The 22,296-nt window shown below is 40.7% G+C and overlaps 1 protein-coding gene and 1 non-coding gene across 4 annotated transcripts in view; one reads left to right on the top strand and one right to left on the bottom strand.

The window, feature by feature from the left end:
- Window positions 1-510: 510 nt before the first annotated feature.
- Window positions 511-22,296, bottom strand: part of LOC126246060 (protein spitz-like) — a 624,919-nt gene continuing 603,133 nt past the window's right edge. For all 3 annotated transcript variants that reach the window (XM_049948367.1, XM_049948368.1, XM_049948366.1), the window contains 5 exons: window positions 13,818-13,989; window positions 7,176-7,237; window positions 6,954-7,086; window positions 4,460-4,559; window positions 511-4,357 (listed from right to left, as the gene is read on the bottom strand). In XM_049948367.1, the coding sequence (XP_049804324.1) occupies window positions 4,250-4,357; window positions 4,460-4,559; window positions 6,954-7,086; window positions 7,176-7,237; window positions 13,818-13,989 (575 nt within the window). In that variant the 3' untranslated portion in view covers window positions 511-4,249. The remainder of the gene's footprint in view (window positions 4,358-4,459; window positions 4,560-6,953; window positions 7,087-7,175; window positions 7,238-13,817; window positions 13,990-22,296) is intronic.
- Trnas-cga (transfer RNA serine (anticodon CGA)) lies at window positions 8,144-8,218 on the top strand. Its single transcript has one exon. It is a non-coding gene; the product is annotated as a tRNA-Ser (tRNA).

Below are 22,296 nucleotides of genomic sequence, written 5' to 3'. Positions count from 1 at the left end.
GAAGGGAGGGGGAGAGGGGGAAGGGAGGGGAGAGGGGGGAAGGGAGGGGGAGAGGGGGGAAGGGAGGGGGAGAGTGTGTATGTTTTGAGTTGCAGCAGCAAAGAGGGATACTGCAGATTTTTCTGTGGCTAGGTTTGTACATTTGAAACGAAATGTAAGAGAGAGGCCATAGACTGCCACTGCCAATTGCTGTTCATCAAACTAAAATTTCATGCCAACATTTTGTGGAAAAAAATTACTTTGAATGAGGAGCCACTTCAAAACAACGCAAAAGAGAAACACAGAAGTCATAACCTAAAACAAAAGAAACTCTGTATATATTACTTTTTCCACTACTACTTCCCCCCATTCCAGTTATTCAGGTTCTTAAATAGTATTTTCATTTTCATGAATACACACTATTTGTAACAGCGTACTCAGCGCTCTACTGCTAACAGTAATTGTGGTATTATTCATTCGTTAACAAAATTCACAATTAAATAAAAGGAGGAAAGGAAGATTAAAAACAACTTTGTTTATATTTTGATCATGTTTTATTACTGAAGGCTACCGCAGTTTTACTTCAGATTCAGTACAACAACTATTGCCTAAATTGTGCTGGTGAGCTTATATAAAATAATAATACAGCGAGTGCTCTGTGGCTATGCCATAATATTCCTTTGCAGTATTAGTCTGGCAATTTCAGAATAAAATGGCTGTGTGGAAACATTTTTGTATCACAAACATCTTAGTTTCAATTTCTTGAGATTCTGTTACATTTCATAAAGCTCCACATAACTGAGTACTTTATTTCCAAAATTAAACTGCACCTGATACACAATGTGTCATTAAGATGTGAAGACACATAATACTTTTCTTACACTGCCAACTAGATGCTTCAATTAAAGAAGCATCTGGCAGTGAGAGAGCTGTATTAGAAGACTGTAGACATCAATGTTATTTATATCTGATTTGTTTCAAAATAAATTAAAAAATTTGTCACTGGCAAATACCATGGCTGCAGGCATTCCAAATCCTTTAACTGCATTCTAATCTGTAACAGCCGCCATTTCCAAAAAATCACACTTCTGATACAGAAAACATTACTTTTGATTTTTTTTTTTTTTTTTTTGCTTTTATATCTGCCACATAAAATACTACACATTAAATTCAGTTTATGCCAATATTTAAATTTAAGCGCATCCTACAATAAGAGATCCAAAATCAAGATCCGTGATACGTATAAATTATTGTTTATGTTAATGCACACATTAGAATGAAATTTAACAGTAATACAACAAATTATACTGGATGTAACTAAAACAAATGGCAGGACCGAAAGATTTACAACAGAGAAGTGTGATTCTGGAAGTGGAGGGCAGTATCCATAAAGAAACTGTGTGTTACACATATTTTTGCTTTTTAAAAAATTTACTTGCAAATTCATGACAATACACCAACCATAACAACAATTATTACAATTTTAACAACATGAAATACATTTTAGAAAATTATTTTCTGAGCATAAGGAACACAACAAATTATTAAAAATAAGAGTTTATAAAAAGGAAGCATAATACTATGTACAACATTTGCAATGTCTTCATACACAGATATTACCAACTATAACTCATAAATTAAACATTAAAGCATGTAGATGTTTTAAGTATGGAATACATTACCATGATAATTAAAGACAATTGAAACACTGAATCTTTGGACATAGAAAAACACTGAAGTATAATGCACTGTAAAAGTTAAATCAAAAAATCTACATTCATGCAAATGCTCTCACTCTTGCTCACACCAGTGACTAGTTTTGAAGGACATTTACGCATATTTGGTGGCAAGAATACATTACGAGGAATTCGTGTTTCCACTGTTTTGTTGAATACCTGAGAATCTGTGAAATATTGTGTGAATTCTAAATGCTATTGAATGCAAATACATCACAATCTGTCTCATATACTGTGTACTAGTATGAAATAGCTGTTGACTTGCTGAGTTATTCTGATGAAGATAACTCTGCACATAAATAAAGATAAACAAAGTGCAACATTATTTAGACAATACCAGAACAACATGCAGCCATGGTACAACTGTCTAAAATAAGTCTGTTTAGTTGAAATTTTTGTGAGGATAATTACTCTAGGAACATTAATAATTAACATAACTATGGAATATGTTCAGTGCATAACTGCTTTTTGGAATACTTATCATTGTGTATATACATACACATACACATTTAAAAGCTGACATATCACATTGAAGCTAAACTCAGCATGTGAGTAATAAATATGGGCAAAATTTAGAATATATCATTGCTACTCTTCTAATTAACAATTTAGTTTTAACTGCTGCAATTAATTATTAAGAATGGTTAGTCTCTTCCACCATCACATATGCTGACACTTTCCTTTTGAAACATCTGTAACTGAGGCTAGGTGCTCATTTCTACAGAGTTCTTCACACTGCAGAAGTCATATATTTGCATATACAGTTATTATGACTGAAACTTTGGTATGGATTATTGAGGGAGAAAGTTGGCCTCATATTAAATATTAACTTTATATCTTTGGTATTCATGTGTAAGAGAAACAAGAAATTTTTAATATAAAAATAAAACTTGCAGCCAAGGTATAGTGTTATCAGTAACAACAATGTTCCTTCCAAGTTAGCAAGAGGAAGCTGGAATGAAACGCAGCAAATTACCAGACAGGACAACAGCTGCCAAGAAGGCTAATTACACACACATTCATCTCCATACATTCTATTTTTCAGGCACACATATATGTACACCATATGCAAACTTATAACTGGATTAGAATACAAGTGCTAACTTCTAAAAATAATAATAGCAATAATAATAAATTAGGAACCAAGTAATTATAAATGAAGAATGGAAATAAGTAGTATGTTCTGTAAGATTATGAAAAATTTGTACAGAGATGAAAACAGAGGCTCTTCTCAATATCTACAAAATATACATGTTAGTACGGAAATAGTCCGGTATCAAATGCACGAACATATACATAAATATATGCATACTTTCAGATTTTCAAAAATTATGAAAAGACTTTTAATCTTTCTTACCTTGGAATACTTCCACTTTTATACTTTTGTTACTATTTACATATATTACAAAAACAACATTAATATTACAGCTGCCAGAGTTTAATTAATGAATATGTTAACTCATCTTCCAGCGCAATAAACAAATTTTATTTCAGTATCTTCCAATGGACTACTCTGCATACAAAATATTCAACTTTTGATACAGAATGAAACTAAACTGTTTCCTGGCATTACAGAGAATTATCGTGCTTCCAACAGTTACAGGGAAATATTGTTTGTGAAAATAAACACAAATTCTGTATTTAGAACCAAAAATAAAATAAATAACAAATGAATGAGAACTGGAAAATTTCTGTTAGGTCTATGATGTAATGATTAACTTAGCAACCGCGAGTTGACAATAATAAATAAATACAAATTAAAGAAAGTCACTGTGAACGGAATGTGTTGTGATTACTAGATAATTTGCTTTACAGTAATTACATAGGATAATAATTATCCTGACGCTGTCATACATAACTAGGTTAGTGTCCCACATATAATGTAATAAGTGGAATCACTCGTGCCAGAACACAATATGTAATGACTTAGTACATATCGGTATCAACTGTCAGCTCACTAATGAAATGCCATTACATCTGTTTCTATTGCAGGTGTAATACTATAATAACAAGGTTTTCCTCCTATGTATCAGTCAGTACAAGAGGTTGAACATGAATATTTGTGAATAAGCGTTTTTATCAAAACACAGCTACTCGCCTGCCAGCAAGAAACAGATATATAAGCCTACTCTAACATCAGACAGACTATATTCCTCTGCGAGGCATAAAAAAGGCAATACTTTTGTCATTAAACTGATACAGTTGCTGCCACTGTAAAAATATTCATCCATACCAAACAGTCAGTTACCATGCTAATGTATCAGGGAAATAAGGCAGTCTTATTTAGTAAAAAGAAAAAAAAAGAAGAAAAGAACTGAAAGAAATTAACAACACAAGAAGTAACAGAATGTTACTTCACAAACTGAACACATGTCTAAACCACTGTGGATCTATCTCAATATTCACATGCTGAGTGATTAACACATCCATTTTCTGGCTGCCAAACTGTATGTGTCTTATACAATACAATAAATATATTTTCATCAAGCAAAATACTTATACGAAATAATAACAGACGGAACTATTCACATTCTTCACGCTCTCGACACAGGTTGGTGCCACTGACTGCTAGGCAACTGGTCTGTGCCGGCATGAGTAACAAGCGTAGTGAAGCCTGCTGTTTCCACTGGCATATGAGATTCCTGAAACCAGACAACAGACAGATAAGCAATACTTCAAACAGTGGTATTCAGCAATAAAATTTCAAATTCACACAAGAGTATACAAACAGAAAATGCACTTACAGATGAGTTCTGAGTCTGATTTGATCTACCAATGGAGATGGCCAGTACATCTCTACTGAAAGGTCGTTGTTCGAGGTCTCGACTGCTACCGTCTGTACAACTGCAACATAAGAATAGGTTATTTATAAAAACAACAGCAACTACTACTCCTACTACAACAACTTAAATATATGATGTTGTCAATGTCACTGTTAGGATGTCTGTAAAACCAAAGCGAAGTTCAGAAGATCTACGTGTGATTTGCAGGTCTGCCTTGATACAACTAGTTATTATAGCCAGTTGCCAGTGAAATGGTTTTTATTAGTAAAAATCATAGGAACAAAGTCAGCCAACAGACAGCACTGAATAGATAAACTTTTAAGCATAAGAATGTAGTTTTCAAAGTAGACACCAAGTGAATCAAGGCTAACACAACATGCATTATGAGGGGAAATCTCAACAGATTATTCAAGTACTGTCATCGAAGTATATCAACAACACCTGTCAGCAACTGAGGGTTTCAATTAATTATCATTTGTCATGTAAGAAACAAAAAAGTACAGTTATAAAAACTTAACAGAAGATGACCTGATAGCAAATCATCACTAAAACTAGGTTCAGAATATAAAGTGTTTGCATCATGGCAGCCTACAAATCCCACATTGTACTCTGTGTACATGTATCAACAAGATCACCATACAAGTACTGGAACTGTAATGGTATGAATTTTACAAGGGAGTTCCTGGCTCCAAAAGCAGAAACACAGTCAGAAACTCCAGTACAGCAATCGTGAAGATCACTCTCTTCACTCGTGTACAACAGATACTTGCTGCTCTTCCTTCAAGAGAAAATCCAGAGGACTGAGACCAATAGAGTGACTTGGCATGTCACAATCCCAATACAACCTTTATCACTTATGAACCACATTGTACTGTGTATCTACTACACAGGCCATCTGTCAACCACACTAAGTTTTCTTACCACTAGCCAAAAGTCTGGAAATCACACTATTATCTCAATATAGGATGATTATGGGCAATATAACTGTAAAAAATTTTCTTTTCTTTTTGGTCCAGGAATACCCTCCTGAAATTTGTACCATTACTTATCAGACACATTGTACATTTATAAAACAAAGAGGTTATAATCAGAATTTATTAAAACAGACTCCAGTGCTGCGCTGCACAGTAGAAAGCTTTTACATTTCAAATGACCATGTGAGTAGTTATTAGATGAGTGAGAAACGCATCTATGGTTAGCATACAGACTCTGAGTATTGGCCAAATGAAGGCAGCAAGGCCGCTAGATTTAGTAAGGGCACTACTGCAATGACCTTATTTGCATGATAACAGGAAATGAAGGAAAGTTGTGGAATTTGCTGTTGTATTATCACTTACATCTCTAACACGGCAATTTAATATTCTTCAGTGCCAAACCAACCAATATTATTCTTGATCTGTTAAAGAATTGTAACTACAAAAGGCCACAAATTTCATGTGTCTAAGTGACAGTCAAATTTACACGAGACAGGTGGAAAAGTAAGTAAACTGCTAGTTATTATAAAAGTAATTGACATAACTGTTAATAGATTTATCCCACTGTGAGACAAGACTGGCTATGTTTTCATGGAGCAATGTTTGCAGTTGCCTACGCAATGATTTTACCCTGACGTCACCTCTTCATCTGAAGCAAATCAAGGGCTACAAATGTCTTTCTTCAGGACTCCAAAAATTTGGAAATTGCAAGGGAAGAGAACAAGGCTGTTTGGAGGATTTGGAAGGGCTTCCCAGTGAAACTTCTACAGCATAATCTAAACAACCTTGGCAACAAGTGGGCCCACTCGCATGTTTCTGCATGTTTCTAGTACACAGCAGCAAAGTTCGACTAGCAGCCCCTTAGATGTTATCTATACAGTGCCAATCTCTCCCGTGTGATTTCCATATTTTTGGAGCCCTGAAGAAATACATTCACAGCCAATGATTTCCTCCGGTTGAAGAGTACACCCATGAGTACTATCATTGTTCTGTAGGCAAGCATAAAGTTTTTTTACATGGAAGCATTGACTCCTGTCTTACAGTGGGATAAATGAATTAACAGTAATGGTGATTACTTTTGAAATAAAAGTAATTTACTTATTCCCCCCCCCCCCATCTGTCTTTTTTTTCATTTGACTAACCCCATACATAGTGCACACACAAATTAGCTAAAAACAATGCACAAAATGACACGACAAATAACTCTTGCCAAACATGTGTAGACATGGGAAAAGAATATGGTGATAAGAGAAATACAAGGGATAAGCTGAGGGAGGTAGCACATGTGAGGAGCAAGAGGGGGGGGGGGAGGAGTTGTGAATCTAAGGTGTAAGATGAGAGCATGGGGTAAATGAGGATGAGCATTGACTCGGAGTAGGGAGGAATTCCCTGGAGGAGAGAGAGAGAGAGAGAGAGAGAGAGAGAGAGAGAGAGAGAGAGAGAGAGAGAGAGAGAATAATTTTTTACAAACAAGGGCTCACCTGGCTCGTAGTTCTTTTTGTTTTCGCTGTAGGTGAATGTAAACAGCTATACAAACAAAAACAACAAGGAACACAGCAATTGTGGCACCACCTGCAATGCTGGCCGTCTCTAGCATAACACGCTGCCGGGATGCTGCACAAAATACAAAAATCAAACTTAAGTTATTGCTCACTTCAGGAATGAGAGATAATTTTCATCAATTCAAGCCTTATATTACTTACGTAAGTAAGTTCCATCCAAGTCTTTGTATTCGCACCTTTGTCCCATGTACCCATCTGCACACCTGCAAACAAACAGATTTGCTTAACGTTTACCTCTAATTAAATTTCCAATGTGGTGCCCATGCACACATCTTTCACAAACAGAAACTGTTTGCTCTTTCTACTCTATGACACTATGCTCACAAGTAATTCCAATATTTATGATGTTTTTCATTGTGTGTTCCATAAAGAACCAAACCGCAAATAATTATTTTACTAGAATGAGATTTTCACTCAGCAGCGGAGTGTGCGCTGATATGAAACTTCCTGGCAGATTAAAACTGTGTGCCCGACCGAGACTCGAACTCGGGACCTTTGCCTTTCGCGGGCAAGTGCTCTACCATCTGAGCTACCGAAGCACGACTCACGCCCGGTACTCACAGCTTTACTTCTGCCAGTATCTCGTCTCCCACCTTCCAAACCTTACAGAAGCTCTCCTGCGAACCTTGCAGAACTAGCACTCCTGAAAGAAAGGATATAGCGGAGACATGGCTTAGCCACAGCCTGGGGGATGTTTCCAGAATGAGATTTTCACTCTGCAGCGGAGTGTGCGCTGATATGAAACTTCCTGGCAGATTAAAACTGTGTGCCCGACCGAGACTCTAACTGTGAGTACCGGGCGTGACTCGTGCTTCGGTAGCTCAGATGGTAGAGCACTTGCCCGCGAAAGGCAAAGGTCCCGAGTTCGAGTCTCGGTCAGGCACACAGTTTTAATCTGCCAGGAAGTTTCATATCAGCACACACTCCGTTGCAGAGTGAAAATCTCATTCTGGAAACATCCCCCAGGCTGTGGCTAAGCCATGTCTCCGCTATATCCTTTCTTTCAGGAGTGCTAGTTCTGCAAGGTCGCAGGAGAGCTTCTGTAAAGTTCGGAAGGTGGGAGACGAGATACTGGCAGAAATAAAGTTGTGAGTACCAGGCATAAGTCGTGCTTCGGTAGCTCAGATGGTAGAGCACTTGCCCTCGAAAGGCAAAGGTCCCGAGTTCGAGTCTCGGTCGGGCACACAGTTTTAATCTGCCAGGAAGTTTTAATTATTTTACTTTCTAAGAGAATCTCTTCTTACAACAATAATCTAGATGTCTTTTCTTGTTGACTGTCACTAATTCTTAGTTCAAAAATTATCTTTTAAAATGGAGCAATAAGGATGAAATAAGGGATCGTCAAACCCATTTTGTGTATCATGGCCCTCCTGAAATAGGTATGTAACACCATATGAACAATATTTTACACTTTCATAAACATCTGACACATCACTAGTTTGAAGTGACCACAGGCTAAGGGATATCTACAAAAATACCTTCATATTTGCCACAGATAATAAGCAAAATTTTACATAGCCCAGATGATTAAGGCTTTATCACATTTTAAGGAACACTTGTTAAAACACCAAGATATTCACCAGAGCACCATGTTGCCCAATATGCTACAATTAACTGTCCCATGTCAAAAAGAGGACCACTGTCTATTTAAGTAAATGATACATGGGATACACATCAGAAACTGCAGTATGCAACTAGCAATGACAGGGATATCAGTTTCTTAGTTTCAAAAAATCTGTAACAGGCAGGAGCAGACAGAGTATCACATGCCATGAACTTGCAGCCCTACATACTAGAACAACACTCAACTTATTGTAGAGAAAAATATTCCTCCAAAGGAGATTACATTGTTTTGACACAGAGATAAATTCTTAGTCTCATCCTGGCTTGCAATGGACAACAAGTCTGTTACCAGACTAAGCGACACAATTATTTCCTACACTGTCAGTTCATAACATGGACTACTGTGTGCAAACTGTCAACCACGTATCGTTAGTCACTATATTTCAGGAGCCCCAGTCATGTTTTTTATGGCAGTTTTTTGGTTCCGCTGATTAAGGATCATTCCTATGCAAGTAACAATTATAAGCTACCTAGTCTTTCAAGCCCCTGGTAGTGTGTTACTGACCTGTGGTCCAGAAACTGCTACATCTGCATTCCATAGTACAGATGTCACAGGATAGTAAAATAGTGCCACATGTACATATTGTTAGAGGATTATAAAATCACACACATTTAAATCTACAGAGGACAGTACTTGTGGCAGGCTAGACACACTTAGTGCATCAGACAAACAAGATGTTTTATCTCCAAAAATGAGATACCATAATTGTGAGTAACTTAACACATACAGCTTCCGTGGAGGAAGTACGCAGAGTGTTAGTTCTTTGTACCAAGAGTCCTGGGTACAAACCCCAATCATGACAATTTGTTTTTATGTATTATGGGTGAAAGTGTTATACGGTACTACATGTTTATGATATGTAAAAGGGCTGTTTGGAGTTTACAGCAATGTTCTCTTGGCAGTCTGCTTTCACTTCATTTCTTTGAAAGTAGTAAACCTATAGAGCACCTTTGTAGTTTCAGAAAAATTAACAAACAATTGCATAACACATGTGGAAGTAATAATAATAATAATAATAATAATAATAATAATAATAGTTATATAGAGTAATTTATAATTATTTTTGAAAATATCATCATCGAAGTAATAGCAGTGGTGGTAGTAGTAGTAGTAGTAGTAATAATAACATCAATAATAAGCACTGAACGTCCAAATTACTTTCGTACACCAAGCACATTTGATGAATCGCACATTTGCGCATCTACCCTATAAATTGCAGAATGAAAGCTTGTGAGTGAAACGAAACTTTGTCAAAATTTCAAAGGATCGGGGTTCATCAACGAGCTTAGCCATTATCCACTTGTGGCAGTGAGAATTTTAGAAAAGTGGAGAACACAACTGATTGTATGTGAAGGACTGCAGCATAAGGCAATTATTCCATTTTTGCAAACTAATCTCTTCCAGAGAATCTCAAGCAGCATTGAACATTTTATGCATCATATGCTCGTATATACTGCAAGATCAAGTGGTTGACAAATGGAGGTTATGTTTGCTGGAATTATGTGAACTGTGATTTTGTCTTCTGGTAGGTTATTTTGTAAGCCCATGTCACAAAGAACACTAGCGTCTTTGTGGGGCCTGTAAGAATCCATTATCAGCAGAAGTTTCTCTCCACTTATTTATTCCACTACCACTTCTTGTATAAAAGTCCTGAACAGTTCTCTGGTCATTTTGCCGGAGGAGTGAGAGTGGACGATTAAATTTGGTTCTGAGAACATGGACTGGCGTGTATGAGAACTCAAAGAACGATGTTCTTTAAGGAAAAATGGTTCAAATGGCTCTGAGCACTATGGGACTTCACATCTGAGGTCATCAGTCCCCCAGAACTTAGAACTACTTAAACCTAACTAACCTAAGGACATCACACACATCCATGCCCGTGGCAGGATTCAAACCTGCGACCGTAGCAGTCGCGCGTTCTGGCTGAAGCGCCTATAACCGCTCGGCCACAGCGGCCGGCCTTTAAGGACAACAAACAGTTTTGGAGCAAGTTTGCTCGCCTGTGAAAGCAAATGAATAATTGTGTACGAATGGGTTGCCGCGAGAATTGGCTGTACAACCTCTACAATATCTTTAGAATTGCCAAAAAACATTGCTACCAACTCCGAAAAGTCATTTTATATGTCAGGAAAATGTTTTCCCATCTAACAGTTTCAAGCGTAAATAATTTAAAGAAATGTCATACTTGGGGTTTGCACGTGTGAATGTGGTACGACGATCTCTCGCTGTATCAACTCACCCACGCGTTATCTGAAAAAAACAGTCACCGATGTACTTTTCCTGTGCTTTGTAGCTCTGGTGTCACTTTTAATTATCGTTAGCCGATTACGCATGCTCTACTGGACGAGAGTAGATAGCACGAACTAAACCGGTGTTTTAGGTGATACTCTATCGACGTACAATGTTAGGTACTGAAATGAGTGCCTGACATCTGGAGGTTTGGGTGGAAGTGCTACAACCTCCACACTGTTTAATGTACTGTGAGTAAGTTACTGAATGGACGCTTAGTTCTGCTCAGCTTTAGTCAGTAGCCCTCAGTGCGTACTGACGAAAGCGTTCGCTGTGTAAGTGGGGTGTCCTGGGAGGGCTTGCTGTGCGAGGTGGAAGCGGCATTCCAGGCCAGGACGACAAACGCCGCGGTTGTTTCCCATTCCCTGCGCTGGGGCGCCGCTAATCCGCGCCGCAGCTGCCCGCGCATGCGTCTCGCGCACCTGCCTTTCACGAACACGCTGGCCGCGCCGAAATTCCTTGACTCCATAATGTGGTCCGAATACTTTTCCGACAAAAGGTGAAAAAGAGCAGGCGCGAGGTTTGGAGGCGGCCCGAGGATGGTTCGAGGCAGGGAGCAGTCCGCACACAAAGCCAGACTCTCTTCTCACGGACAGCCGTGTACAGTTAACCGATCTTCAACTACCTGAGAGCGGCCCGGCTTAAGAGCCGCGAACGTGCTCGTCCATGCCGCGACACTGTTTAGGCGCCTCCTCGGGCACAGGTCATCATTCACACCAATTGACCACGTCCGCCGAGCCGCCCGACGGCCTTCCCAGAACAGAACATCTCTTCCCATGCCGCACTTTATATGACCGAGTGGAACGACTGCTCTCGTTTGATAATGACCGATAAAAACCGTAAATCACAAGAATATCTAGTCTTCAAAACCACTAGAGAAATGTCTTTGGAGTGTGCGCGTGTTATATGATCTAATAACAATTCGCAGTTCATGCCGCCTCGTCCTGCAGAACGCATCCTCGACACTAACTCTTATAAACACAATCGCACGTACACCAGCTACGTTTAACGTGAAGTCTCGAGCAATCGCAGTATTTCCCTATATAAACAAGCTGCTGGGAGTGCAAAAAACAAAAGCTGCGAAAAGCTGTGCAATGGAGAAATTTAAAGTATTCTCCATTTTACCCTTGTTCGGCTGAGACGTGTACCAGCGCTTTCAGGCCGAACACCAGCCACGCTGAATGACATTAGTTCCGTGGCTCCCAGAATAATATACTGAAAGGGGGGGGAAAAAAACACTACAATCTCCTCTATTAAAAGCTACGGGGAATTGCATAGCTTGCAGAGAAGACTTAGTAAGCCATTGAGTCGTTTATCAAGTAAAGGGCATAGAAGCTAATGATCTCTAGTTGGCAAAAATTTCCCCCAGCTTGCCTGATATCTTTCGATACGCCCCGTGTGTCACAGAAGCGCAAACAGTTAATTAACAGTTTTGAAATAATTCATTTAGTTTAATTTTTATAAAAATGGTTTCGAATTATGAGAACCTCTAGTGTATGAAATTACAGTTTTCTCTCCAAACAGTTTTTCCAGTGTTTGTTGGCAGAGGGATGCATTCTGCTGTTCCTCACCTAAAGCACGTGTTCGTCTTAAGACTTTTCACTTCATGACGTATCGAAGCAAATCCTTAGAAAGGGCCAGTTTCAGATTTCACTATGTTACGACACCACTGAGCTTTAGTGCAAAAAGCTGAAGTGTTCAATGATGACAAAGAAATAACTAAGCAGTTACAAACATACACTTTCCCCACTCTCATTTGAAGGGGTAACTGCAGAACATGGGTTCACAAAAAAAGTTGACACCCACTTCTTGTTTTGAGCTTCGTTGGAACACTGTAGTAATTAAAGTAATTTACAACAATGATAATGACATTACAGGACGCCCTACTTACGACATTTTTTCCCAAACACTCCTTCGCACTAGGTGCACTAGCACCCCAAGGAATATGATATGCACAAAGAATGAAACTTTTTCACTTTTGTGTGTCTTGCAAAATTATGTGAAGTCCCAGTGTAGGATGGTCGAAGGAGTCCATGTTTAATGACATGGCATGACATACTGCAAACTCACTAAACTTGTTTCACTTGTTTACATACTACACTACAATATAATTCTCTTCGGTAATACTTGAACAAAGCTGAGGCGGAAGCTTCGTAAAGCCTGTGTGGAGTGTCCAAAAATGATACAGTGGTGAGAATAATGTTAATCAACGAAATCTCTCAAGAAGAACTGCTCGCCAGTCTCTTCTGGTTCTAACCTCACTTGGAGTTAACTGGTCAAGAGCTACTGTCAAATCTACCAGCAGCTGGAACTCTTTGCCTATTGCAACTGTATTAACAAATCTTAATATACAGAAGGAGCAAATTGCGAATCTTCCACCTACAGCCTCATACTCCAACACTTGCTAGTACCAAGTGTATATCTCGTTTATGGAGCAATCGTACATAAATTTCTTGAGATATTTATACACAGACTGTTTAGTAATCGTAATGAAATGTAGGATTTTGCTACTCTGCTTACAGTTGCAGAAACCACCGTAATATTACAGAAAATCATGAAACTTCTTAGATCGTGGCGAAGTATTTATTAATTTATGTCCACATTTTTTTTATATAACACCAATGGACCGTTGCCTATCACACTTTAGTGTGAATGATTACAATAATATATATATTTTTTTCCCCTACGTCCTGAATCGAATTAAGTTTACAATATCTTTCACATTGCTTTTCCTTATTTCTTTTTGTTCCTGCCACCATCGCATTTAACACTCAGATTGCTGTTGCCGCTACTAATAACTACTACTACTACTACTACTACTACGACGACGACGACGTGGACGTTGGTGGGGACCACATCGGAATACTCACTCGCAATTGTAGAGGAGGGAATCGCCGATCTTGACGACGAAGCAGGTGGCGTGGTTGAGGCAGTACCACTTGGCGTAGGTCGGCGGGCAATCGTACGTGTGGAATGTGACGTTGGGCCGCGCCGTGGGGGCTGCGGACCGCGGCTTGGGCGTCGACCTGCTCGAGCATGCCTCTGTAACACACCAACACGAGCGCTTGCCGTCACTCCACAGCCAAATCACAAGTTCCATATATGAAAAGGGTGAAAACTCTTTCACCGGTGCGCTTTCACAACATTTAATATTCAGTGCATTTGTTCATTAAGAATCAGCATACCTTACGTCACGCAGGACGTGCACAGTTGTCTCTACCCGGAAATAATCTCGATGTTTGCTTTACTTTCATAGTGTATGCTACGAGTTACCGACAGCGACCCCAATCCATACGCTTCCCAACGACAATTAATATGAATTTGAGCTTTTTCCATAACACAAAATTTAAAATCATTTATCTATAGCTTTTACTTCTTTATACTACGGATAACCACCAGAACCCATTTTTCATTCACAGTGGATAAGGAAGCAGCTTTTTCATTCATACTGGCTGCAGTACATTTTCTTACTAAGTTACTTCCCTTAGATTCCGCAGCAGCACGAATAGGTCCTTCGGTTGAAGTAGAACTGCAGCTTTTCTAGTTTGTGACTAGCTTTGATGATAGTCAACTCAGCATTAACTGTAGCGTCTGAAAGACGCGAAAGTCTACGCGCTGCATGCAGAGATTTTACTGCTCTTTAATAATTAATGGAATTATTAATAAAATTATGTGGTTAATGCCTCGAGCGTGGAATATGCGCTCCAACAAATTTCACTGGTTGCTGTTGTCCAGTCAGGGCCAGCCTATAGCGCGACCAACAGGAGCGTCTGACAACCAAGAATGGATTTCTTATTATCTTACTGTTATATCTTCCGACAGTATACAACACAAACACTGACTCAACCGACTCCCGCCAATTCAGACAAATGTACGGTACAGAAAGACGTGAAGCCACCGGTGACACAGTGTACGAAAGTGAAGCTGATAAACTCTTAAGGTATACACTTCGTAGCTCATGTTTACTGGACATTTTTTTGTTTTGGTTCATACTACCACCTCTCAAAATCTAGAAAGCAAAGATCTTTCAGTAGAATAGATTTGCTTCACAATATCGAGGTTTAGTGGTTATAGCTCTTAAGGTAGGCATTTTAGAGTCCATGTTTACTAGACTTTTTTTTACTCCGAATGATAGTTTCATCATATCCCTGAATATTGTCCTTGCTCCTGGGACATCCTGCATGTGTTCTAAAGAATAATGAAAAAAAAAAAAAAACTTTAGGTCAATCGGACATCTAACCTCGAATCATCCTTGCATGGAGAAACGGATTCGAATCCTTTGAAAGCACGTAAATATCTGCAATACATGGCCAGTAGTGAACTAGATTTTTTTACTATATTTAAAAGACAAATTACATAAACATAAAAAAGACGTTACATACATGCCGAGGTACACCGTTGCATCAAAACGACAGAAAATTAGATAAAATTTGCTGGATGCAAGATTCTTGGCTTCTGCATATCGATTAGTGGTGCGGTTCAGAGAAAAGAGTAAGAGAGATAGTTAATATTGTGATTATCACCTAAAAACGAAAGATACAAAATCAATATTTTGTTTGCTTGCTGTTCCATGTCTGTAGTCCTGGTACACACTGAAATCCCCGTGCTACAGATCTGTATTAAGCCACTGGAGGAGCCAAAACAAAAATGTACATCACACTGGTCAGTGAAGTAATTGTGCGGTATTTCGTTTTCATTATTTGAAGTGCAACAACGCTGCAACGATCAACGCAGAGTTGGTGCAACTAAACAACAAAAATACAAGGGTGGTTTGATTTGGTCTGCTAAATTTTCTTCAAAGAATGGGAAATTTTTGATGCGCATTCACGGACGGTAAGCTCGATTATTCCAGTTCAGACGTGTAAGTTCAACAATGTACTGTTGACAGATGCGCAGAGATGTTATATTGGAGGTGGGGATGTCTATACCTGTTGTACGATCACATCCTAAACCGAGGTGGAACTTCAAGAAAGCCAACTGGACTGAATTTGCAAAGCAAACAGATTCCAATATCAGATGGATCAAACCAACGTACAACAACTACAGCAGATTTGTTGGGGTTATCAAAGGTGCAGCCAGACGATGTACTCCTAGAGGGTACCGTAAAGAGTATATCCCTGGTTGGAGTTCCGAGAGTGAGGAGTTACTAAAAGAATATGAAGACCATCCTAACTCTGACAATGCAACAAGCCTCCTCCAGTCCCTGGATGATAATCGAAGAAAGATCTGGCATGAAACTGTGGGGTCCCTAGATTACACCCATTCTAGCAGAAAAGCCTGGTCTATCATCAGGAAATTAGACTCTTCAAACCCTACAACAAAAAGATCAAAAAATGCCATCAATTTGAATGACTATGCTAAACACCTTGTGTCAGTTACAAAGAATATAAAGGACAAGCAAGCCAAAAGGGATATCAAACTACAGTTGAACACCAAGAAAAGAGCAGCCCTACAGTCTTCCGAATTCTCTACTCCATTTCAAGAAGAGGAAACTAAAGCTGCAATCAAAAGTATGAAACTTGGAAAAGCAGCTGGATATGATGGAATATACCCAGAATTCCTGGCTCACTGTGGACCAGCTACAGTAAAATGGTTGACCAACTTCCTTTCAAACATCCTGCAAACTGGAAACATCCCACATCTGATGAAGAAATCAAAAATATTAGCCATACTGAAACCAAATAAAGATCCCACAAAAGTGGAAAACTATCGTCCAATAGCACTCTTAAGTATCACTTATAAACTCCTTGAGCGTCTGATCTACAACAGAATCTGTGAAACAATCAACCATCATATTCCTATCGAGCAAGCAGGATTTAGACCTGGGAGAAGTTGTAACGATCAGGTACTATCTCTCACTACGCACATTGAAAATGGGTATGAGAAGAAATCAGTAAGTGTGGCTGCCTTTTTGGATCTATCTGCTGCCTATGACACTGTCTGGCGAGAAGGACTCCTTTTAAAATTTGTGAGTGTTATCCCATGTCGTAAACTCACGGCCTTACTCAACAATATGCTAAGCAATAGGTACTTTCAGATCTACTCAGATAATGATAGGAGCAGAATGTTTAAACTAAATGACGGCTTACCTCAAGGGTCTGTTCTGGCTCCCCTCCTTTTCAATTTGTATACACACGACTTACCAGAAACATCTTCAAGGAAATTCATATATGCTGATGATATTTGTCTGGTAACTCAGTGCTCCAACTTTGCTGATGCTGAAACTATTCTATCCACTGATCTGGAAGCCTTAGACAAATATTTCAAGAAATGGTGCCTCCACCTAAATCCTCAGAAAACAGTTATATCTGCATTCCACCTACGTAACAGACAGTCAAATTACAAACCAGAAGTTGTATTCAGAGACCAAGTGTTGCCATACTGTAGTACACCAAAGTACCTGGGATTAACACTAGATAGAACTCTGTCTTTCAAGCAGCATTTATCAAATGTGGCTGCTAAAGTTAAAACTAGAAATAATATTCTTCAGAAGCTTGTTGGTACATCATGGGGAGCCAATACTAACGTCCTGAGATCTACAGCATTAGCTCTGTCATATTCTGTTGCTGAATATTGCTGCCCAACCTGGATCAACAGTGTTCACACTAAGAAGATAGACGTGCAACTCAATCAGGCACTGCGATTAATCACAGGATGTATTCGGAGCACAAACACGCTGTGGCTGCCGGTTCTAAGCAATATCCCACCTCCAGCCCTAAGAAGATCAGAAGCTCTCCTAAAGACGTGGAAAAACATTCAGCAGAACCCCCAGCTCCCCATCCATCAAGATATTGTACAAGGAACACACCAACGCTTGAAATCGAGGAAACCACCATGGCGCACAGCACTCGACCTTGAAGGATCTGCTTTCAACATTAACAGTTCATGGAAACTCCAGTGGGATCAGTCTTCAGTAGCCAATAAACATCTAGTCGAGGACCCTTCCAAGCAGACGCAAGGATTTGATCTTCCAAGGCGTCAGTGGAGGATCATTAACCGCATTCGAACTGGACAAGGCAGATGTGGCTATCTACTGCACAAATGGGGATGGGTTGGCTCTGCAAATTGTGACTGTGGTGCCCCCTCACAGACGATTCATCACATTGTTGCTGACTGCCCTCATCGTACTTTCAGAGGAACTTTAATGGACATTCATCGTACATCGGATGAAGCAGTCAAGTGGATTGAAGAACTAGACATAGAGCTGTAAAATTGTACGAACTTGTGATTGTACATTTTAGTCCTGAAAATATTGTATATAAATGTAAATCAATGTACACATCATACGATAAATAAATAAATAAACAATGTACTGTTGACAGCCGCCCGAATTGATCGGTTTGTCAACTGCGATTTTACGATAAAAATAAAAATAATAAAAAAATACCGAGTTTCGTGCAGTTATTAAACATTTTCATTTGAAGGGGTTGACTGACGCACAAATCAAAATAATGGGTAAAGTTCACGCGGACTTTGCATCATCATTGATGACCATTTATTTTTTGGATTAATGAATGAACGTGAACGACAGGCACCTAAAACGAAGCGCGCCCCGGCCGTCACACTGAGATCATCACAAAGGAAACCATTGACAAAATCCTGCTATCAAGAATCTGTGCGCGAGGTGGGTGACGCGATTACTTGCAGTCGACCAAAATTGCATGCGGCACAACATTTGAATACAATGGCTGGCGATGTTCAATCGCAATCCGCAAGACTTTTTGCGCCGATTCTACTGCTGATGAAACCTGGATCCCTTATCGTACGCCAGACTCAAAACGGCAGTCAAAATAAAGGACAAAGGCTGGTGACAGTGCACCGAAGAAGGCAAACACCATTTTGTCAGTTGGTAAGGTGATGGCCACTGTTTTTTGGGATTCCCAAGAAATAATCATCATAGATTACTCGTAAGAAGGCAGAACCATAACTGGATCCGATATGGTTCATTATTGGGTCGTTTGAAACTTGCGTTGGCTGAAGAAAAAAAAGGAAGGCTGTCATGTAAAAAAAATTTTTTTTTATCACATAACGCACCTTCCCACTCATCAGCGATCACAATGGCGAAAAGTGCATGAATTGGGCTTTAAATTTGTTCCTCATCCACGTTATTGACCATACTTGGCCCCAAGCAACGAACTTTTAGATTGCTGGGAAGAAATTTTCATCAGATGAAGTGATAGTTGCAATCAACGAGTGTTTTGCGGAGTTCGATAGAACCAATTCTTTCGTTGCGATGGAAAAGCTGATCGCTGAGCAATGTTTATATGCAGTAAAGGAGACTATGTCGCGAAGAAAGGCGAGTTGTTTACGAAAAAAATTTTCCTTTTTATTTATTTATTTTAACCAGACTTAATAAATTATCCTCGAACGCTGTCTTTTGACACAGTTTTCAATCGGCGCAGACGCTTTCAGTACAGTCAAAAAACATTTGATGAACGAAGCGGCAGACCATCTCTCTGTGAAGAACCAGAGAACCACAGAAGTGGAGTCCCTGGTGCTCAAAGACCGAGTCATAAAATCGAGAGCCGGCGGGAGTGGCCGTGCGGTTCTAGGCGCTACAGTCTGGGCCGGGCGACCGCTACGGTAGCAGGTTCGAATCCTGCCTCGGGCATGGATGTGTGTGATGTCCTTACGTTAGTTAGGTTTAATTAGTTCTAAGTTCTAGGCGACTGATGACCTCAGAAGTTAAGTCGGATAGTGCTCGGAGCCATTTGAACCATAAAATCGAGGCGATAGTGAAAAGGCCGATAAATCAGTTGGGTAAGTTTCAAAACACTGCATGACCTATTGAACGCAACAAAGCTCCTCACGACTGCTCACACCCTTTGAAAAAAAAAATGCCGAACAGAGGCAGCGACGGAAAATGTTTCAGCTGTAAGGCGACTCCAAATAAGTGACATATTTAATCGCCTAATCTCTGGCGTCAAGCGCTGGGTTTGTGCAGTTACTCCGATACGAAGGGGCAAAACAAGCAGCGGATACGTGGATTCTACGCCGCTGAAAAAGGCAACGAGCTAACCATCATCGCAAAAGGTGATGCCGAGTGCCTTTTAGGTCTGCCATGGTGTGGTTCTAATTCATTATGCCCGTAAGGTGGCAAACTGTGACAGGAGCATGCCACTAAAATCTCCTGGCAGGAAGCGGTCAAGAAGTTGCGTGTCGCGGGGATGCTTCATACGGTTATACAATTTTGCCTCACTTCCCAGTGACCGCTGCTGCTTTCCTCGGAGAAGGTACGGATTTTCACGATAATGACGATGTGATTGTTGAGGATGAATGTTTCCCGAACAGCCAAAATACTGATTTCTGTACGTGAAGTAACTGCACGCTCTGAGGCAGCAGTGTGCTCTGGAGTTATCAAAACGCTGGGTGCGAAAGTCCGTTCTGCAGGAGGAGCAGGCGGGTATGCAGCGATTTATTGCCACTTTTGGTTCAAAGACGACGAAGCGCAGCTAGGAGAACCAACTGTGGATAGGCCGTGGGGTGGCGCGTGCCCGGAGGTAGGCAGACTACCTTGTCTCGGGTGTCGCGCTCGCCGCGGCTCGGCCACCCACCGGAAGGAAGTCGGCCCGCACACCGGGGCCATTGTGCGCGCAGAGGACCTACGCGCAGCAGCCGAGCGGCCGGCTCCCGTTTCGGGACCTCTACGCGCTAATTGCTGAACACGTGGCCGCCCGCCGTGGCGCGTGCGCCGGCCGTCTGTCCGATACCGCGCTCTCCTCCGCTCGCACCGCCTTAACTAAAGCCTTCTTCGCACGGGCCGTCAATCCGTAAGTCAGCCGGGTACATAACGAGTTTCAGACGTCTGGGGCGCGTAAAACGCTTCGGAGCGTGTCTAGCGATACGGAACTTAGGGTGTTACCATAATTTATAAAATTTTAATACCCGCGGATGCGTATACGGGACTTGGGGATGCGGTCCGGACAGCACACACTTATCCACCGAAAGAACCCTCGTCGCTGGGTGCGAGGCACGTGCGACAGGGGCGGCAGCCTCTATGGTGTGACGGCAGATGGCATTCCGGTCGTAGGAGGCGCGGTGCACAGCACATCGCGGGCGCGCGGGCGGCGCCATACGGCATGCGGCAGCCCAACACCTGCCACTGCCAGCGCCACCGGCCCATATCCCCAGGCAGCAGCGGCGGCGGCGGCGGCGGCGGCCGCGCCGGCTGGCTGGCAGGCAGGCATCGCGCGTGCCGCTCACGTCTAGTGCCGGCTTCCGTCGCAGGCAGCCGCCGGACCGCCAAGATCGCCCAGATTGGACACACGGCCTGGCCTGACTCACAGCCCTAAGAGCATCCCGTTCCCCGCCACGCCAGATCTGATCACGCCGTACGACAACGCGGCTCACCTCTCGTTTACCGTAACACTCGCGTGTTGGTACGTCTTGCTTATATATCCATTAAACGGTTCAGTCTACTCTCATCCGTGCATGTACAGATTTTCCCTTAGTTCGACACAAACTCATCAGCTACAGCATTAAATACCGACACAGAACATCTGACATTTGTTCCTCGTAGCTCGCCATACTTCCTAGAAAGGCAAATTTTACTGACAGGAGACAACTTGAAGCTGCCTCCTCCAACGCCAAGCTGGCGGACTTGTCCTGAGATTAAGACAAGTGTGAAAATCGGAAGTAGTTTATGTGCAGAAACATCATGTGCATATATACAGAGGCCGGCAGGGAGGTATTAATCTTTTCAGAACATTGTAACATTTGTAATATATTTGAATTCTTGTAGTTCTCAAAGATTACAAACACAATGACATTTAATAAACAAAGCACAAACAATTATGCACTACAATTCAGGAGCGAAAATTGACCATCCAGGTGGCGGCCGCTTTTGTCCAGTATTGTTGTATATGAGTGAAAAAAATGTACATACACCTTTCTCAAGCAAAGGAAGGGGTATTTCTCGAGTAATGACTTCTGAAAGAGCTTCAAGAATCTGTGGTTCTTTAATGTAAACCCGACATTTCAGGTAGCCCTAAACAAAATTACAGCATCAAGAAAGATCGGGAGATCGAAGAGGCTACTCCACATCCCCAGGCAAAGAAATGAGGCGACCTGGAAAATGTTCCTTTACAAAAGCCATGAGTGATTTTGAGGGTTGGGGAGTAGCCCCATCCTGTTGAAACTGAATATTATCGATGACAGTCTGATATCTTCTTAATTCTGGTACAAAAATTTCTCGCAATATCGTATTGGACTAGATTGATTCGTCCAATATATTGGACGTAGTGTAATAAGGAACTTTTAATCAAATGTCATCTTTTGTCCAATTTATTAGATCAAATCTTGAGTCTTGCCTCTGCTTTGATGAAAAAATCGTTCGTCTTCTGTTTACTA

This window comes from Schistocerca nitens, chromosome 1 (genome assembly GCF_023898315.1).
Source record: "Schistocerca nitens isolate TAMUIC-IGC-003100 chromosome 1, iqSchNite1.1, whole genome shotgun sequence".
Lineage (NCBI taxonomy): Eukaryota > Metazoa > Arthropoda > Insecta > Orthoptera > Acrididae > Schistocerca > Schistocerca nitens.
This window is presented reverse-complemented; position numbering and strand designations above follow the sequence as displayed.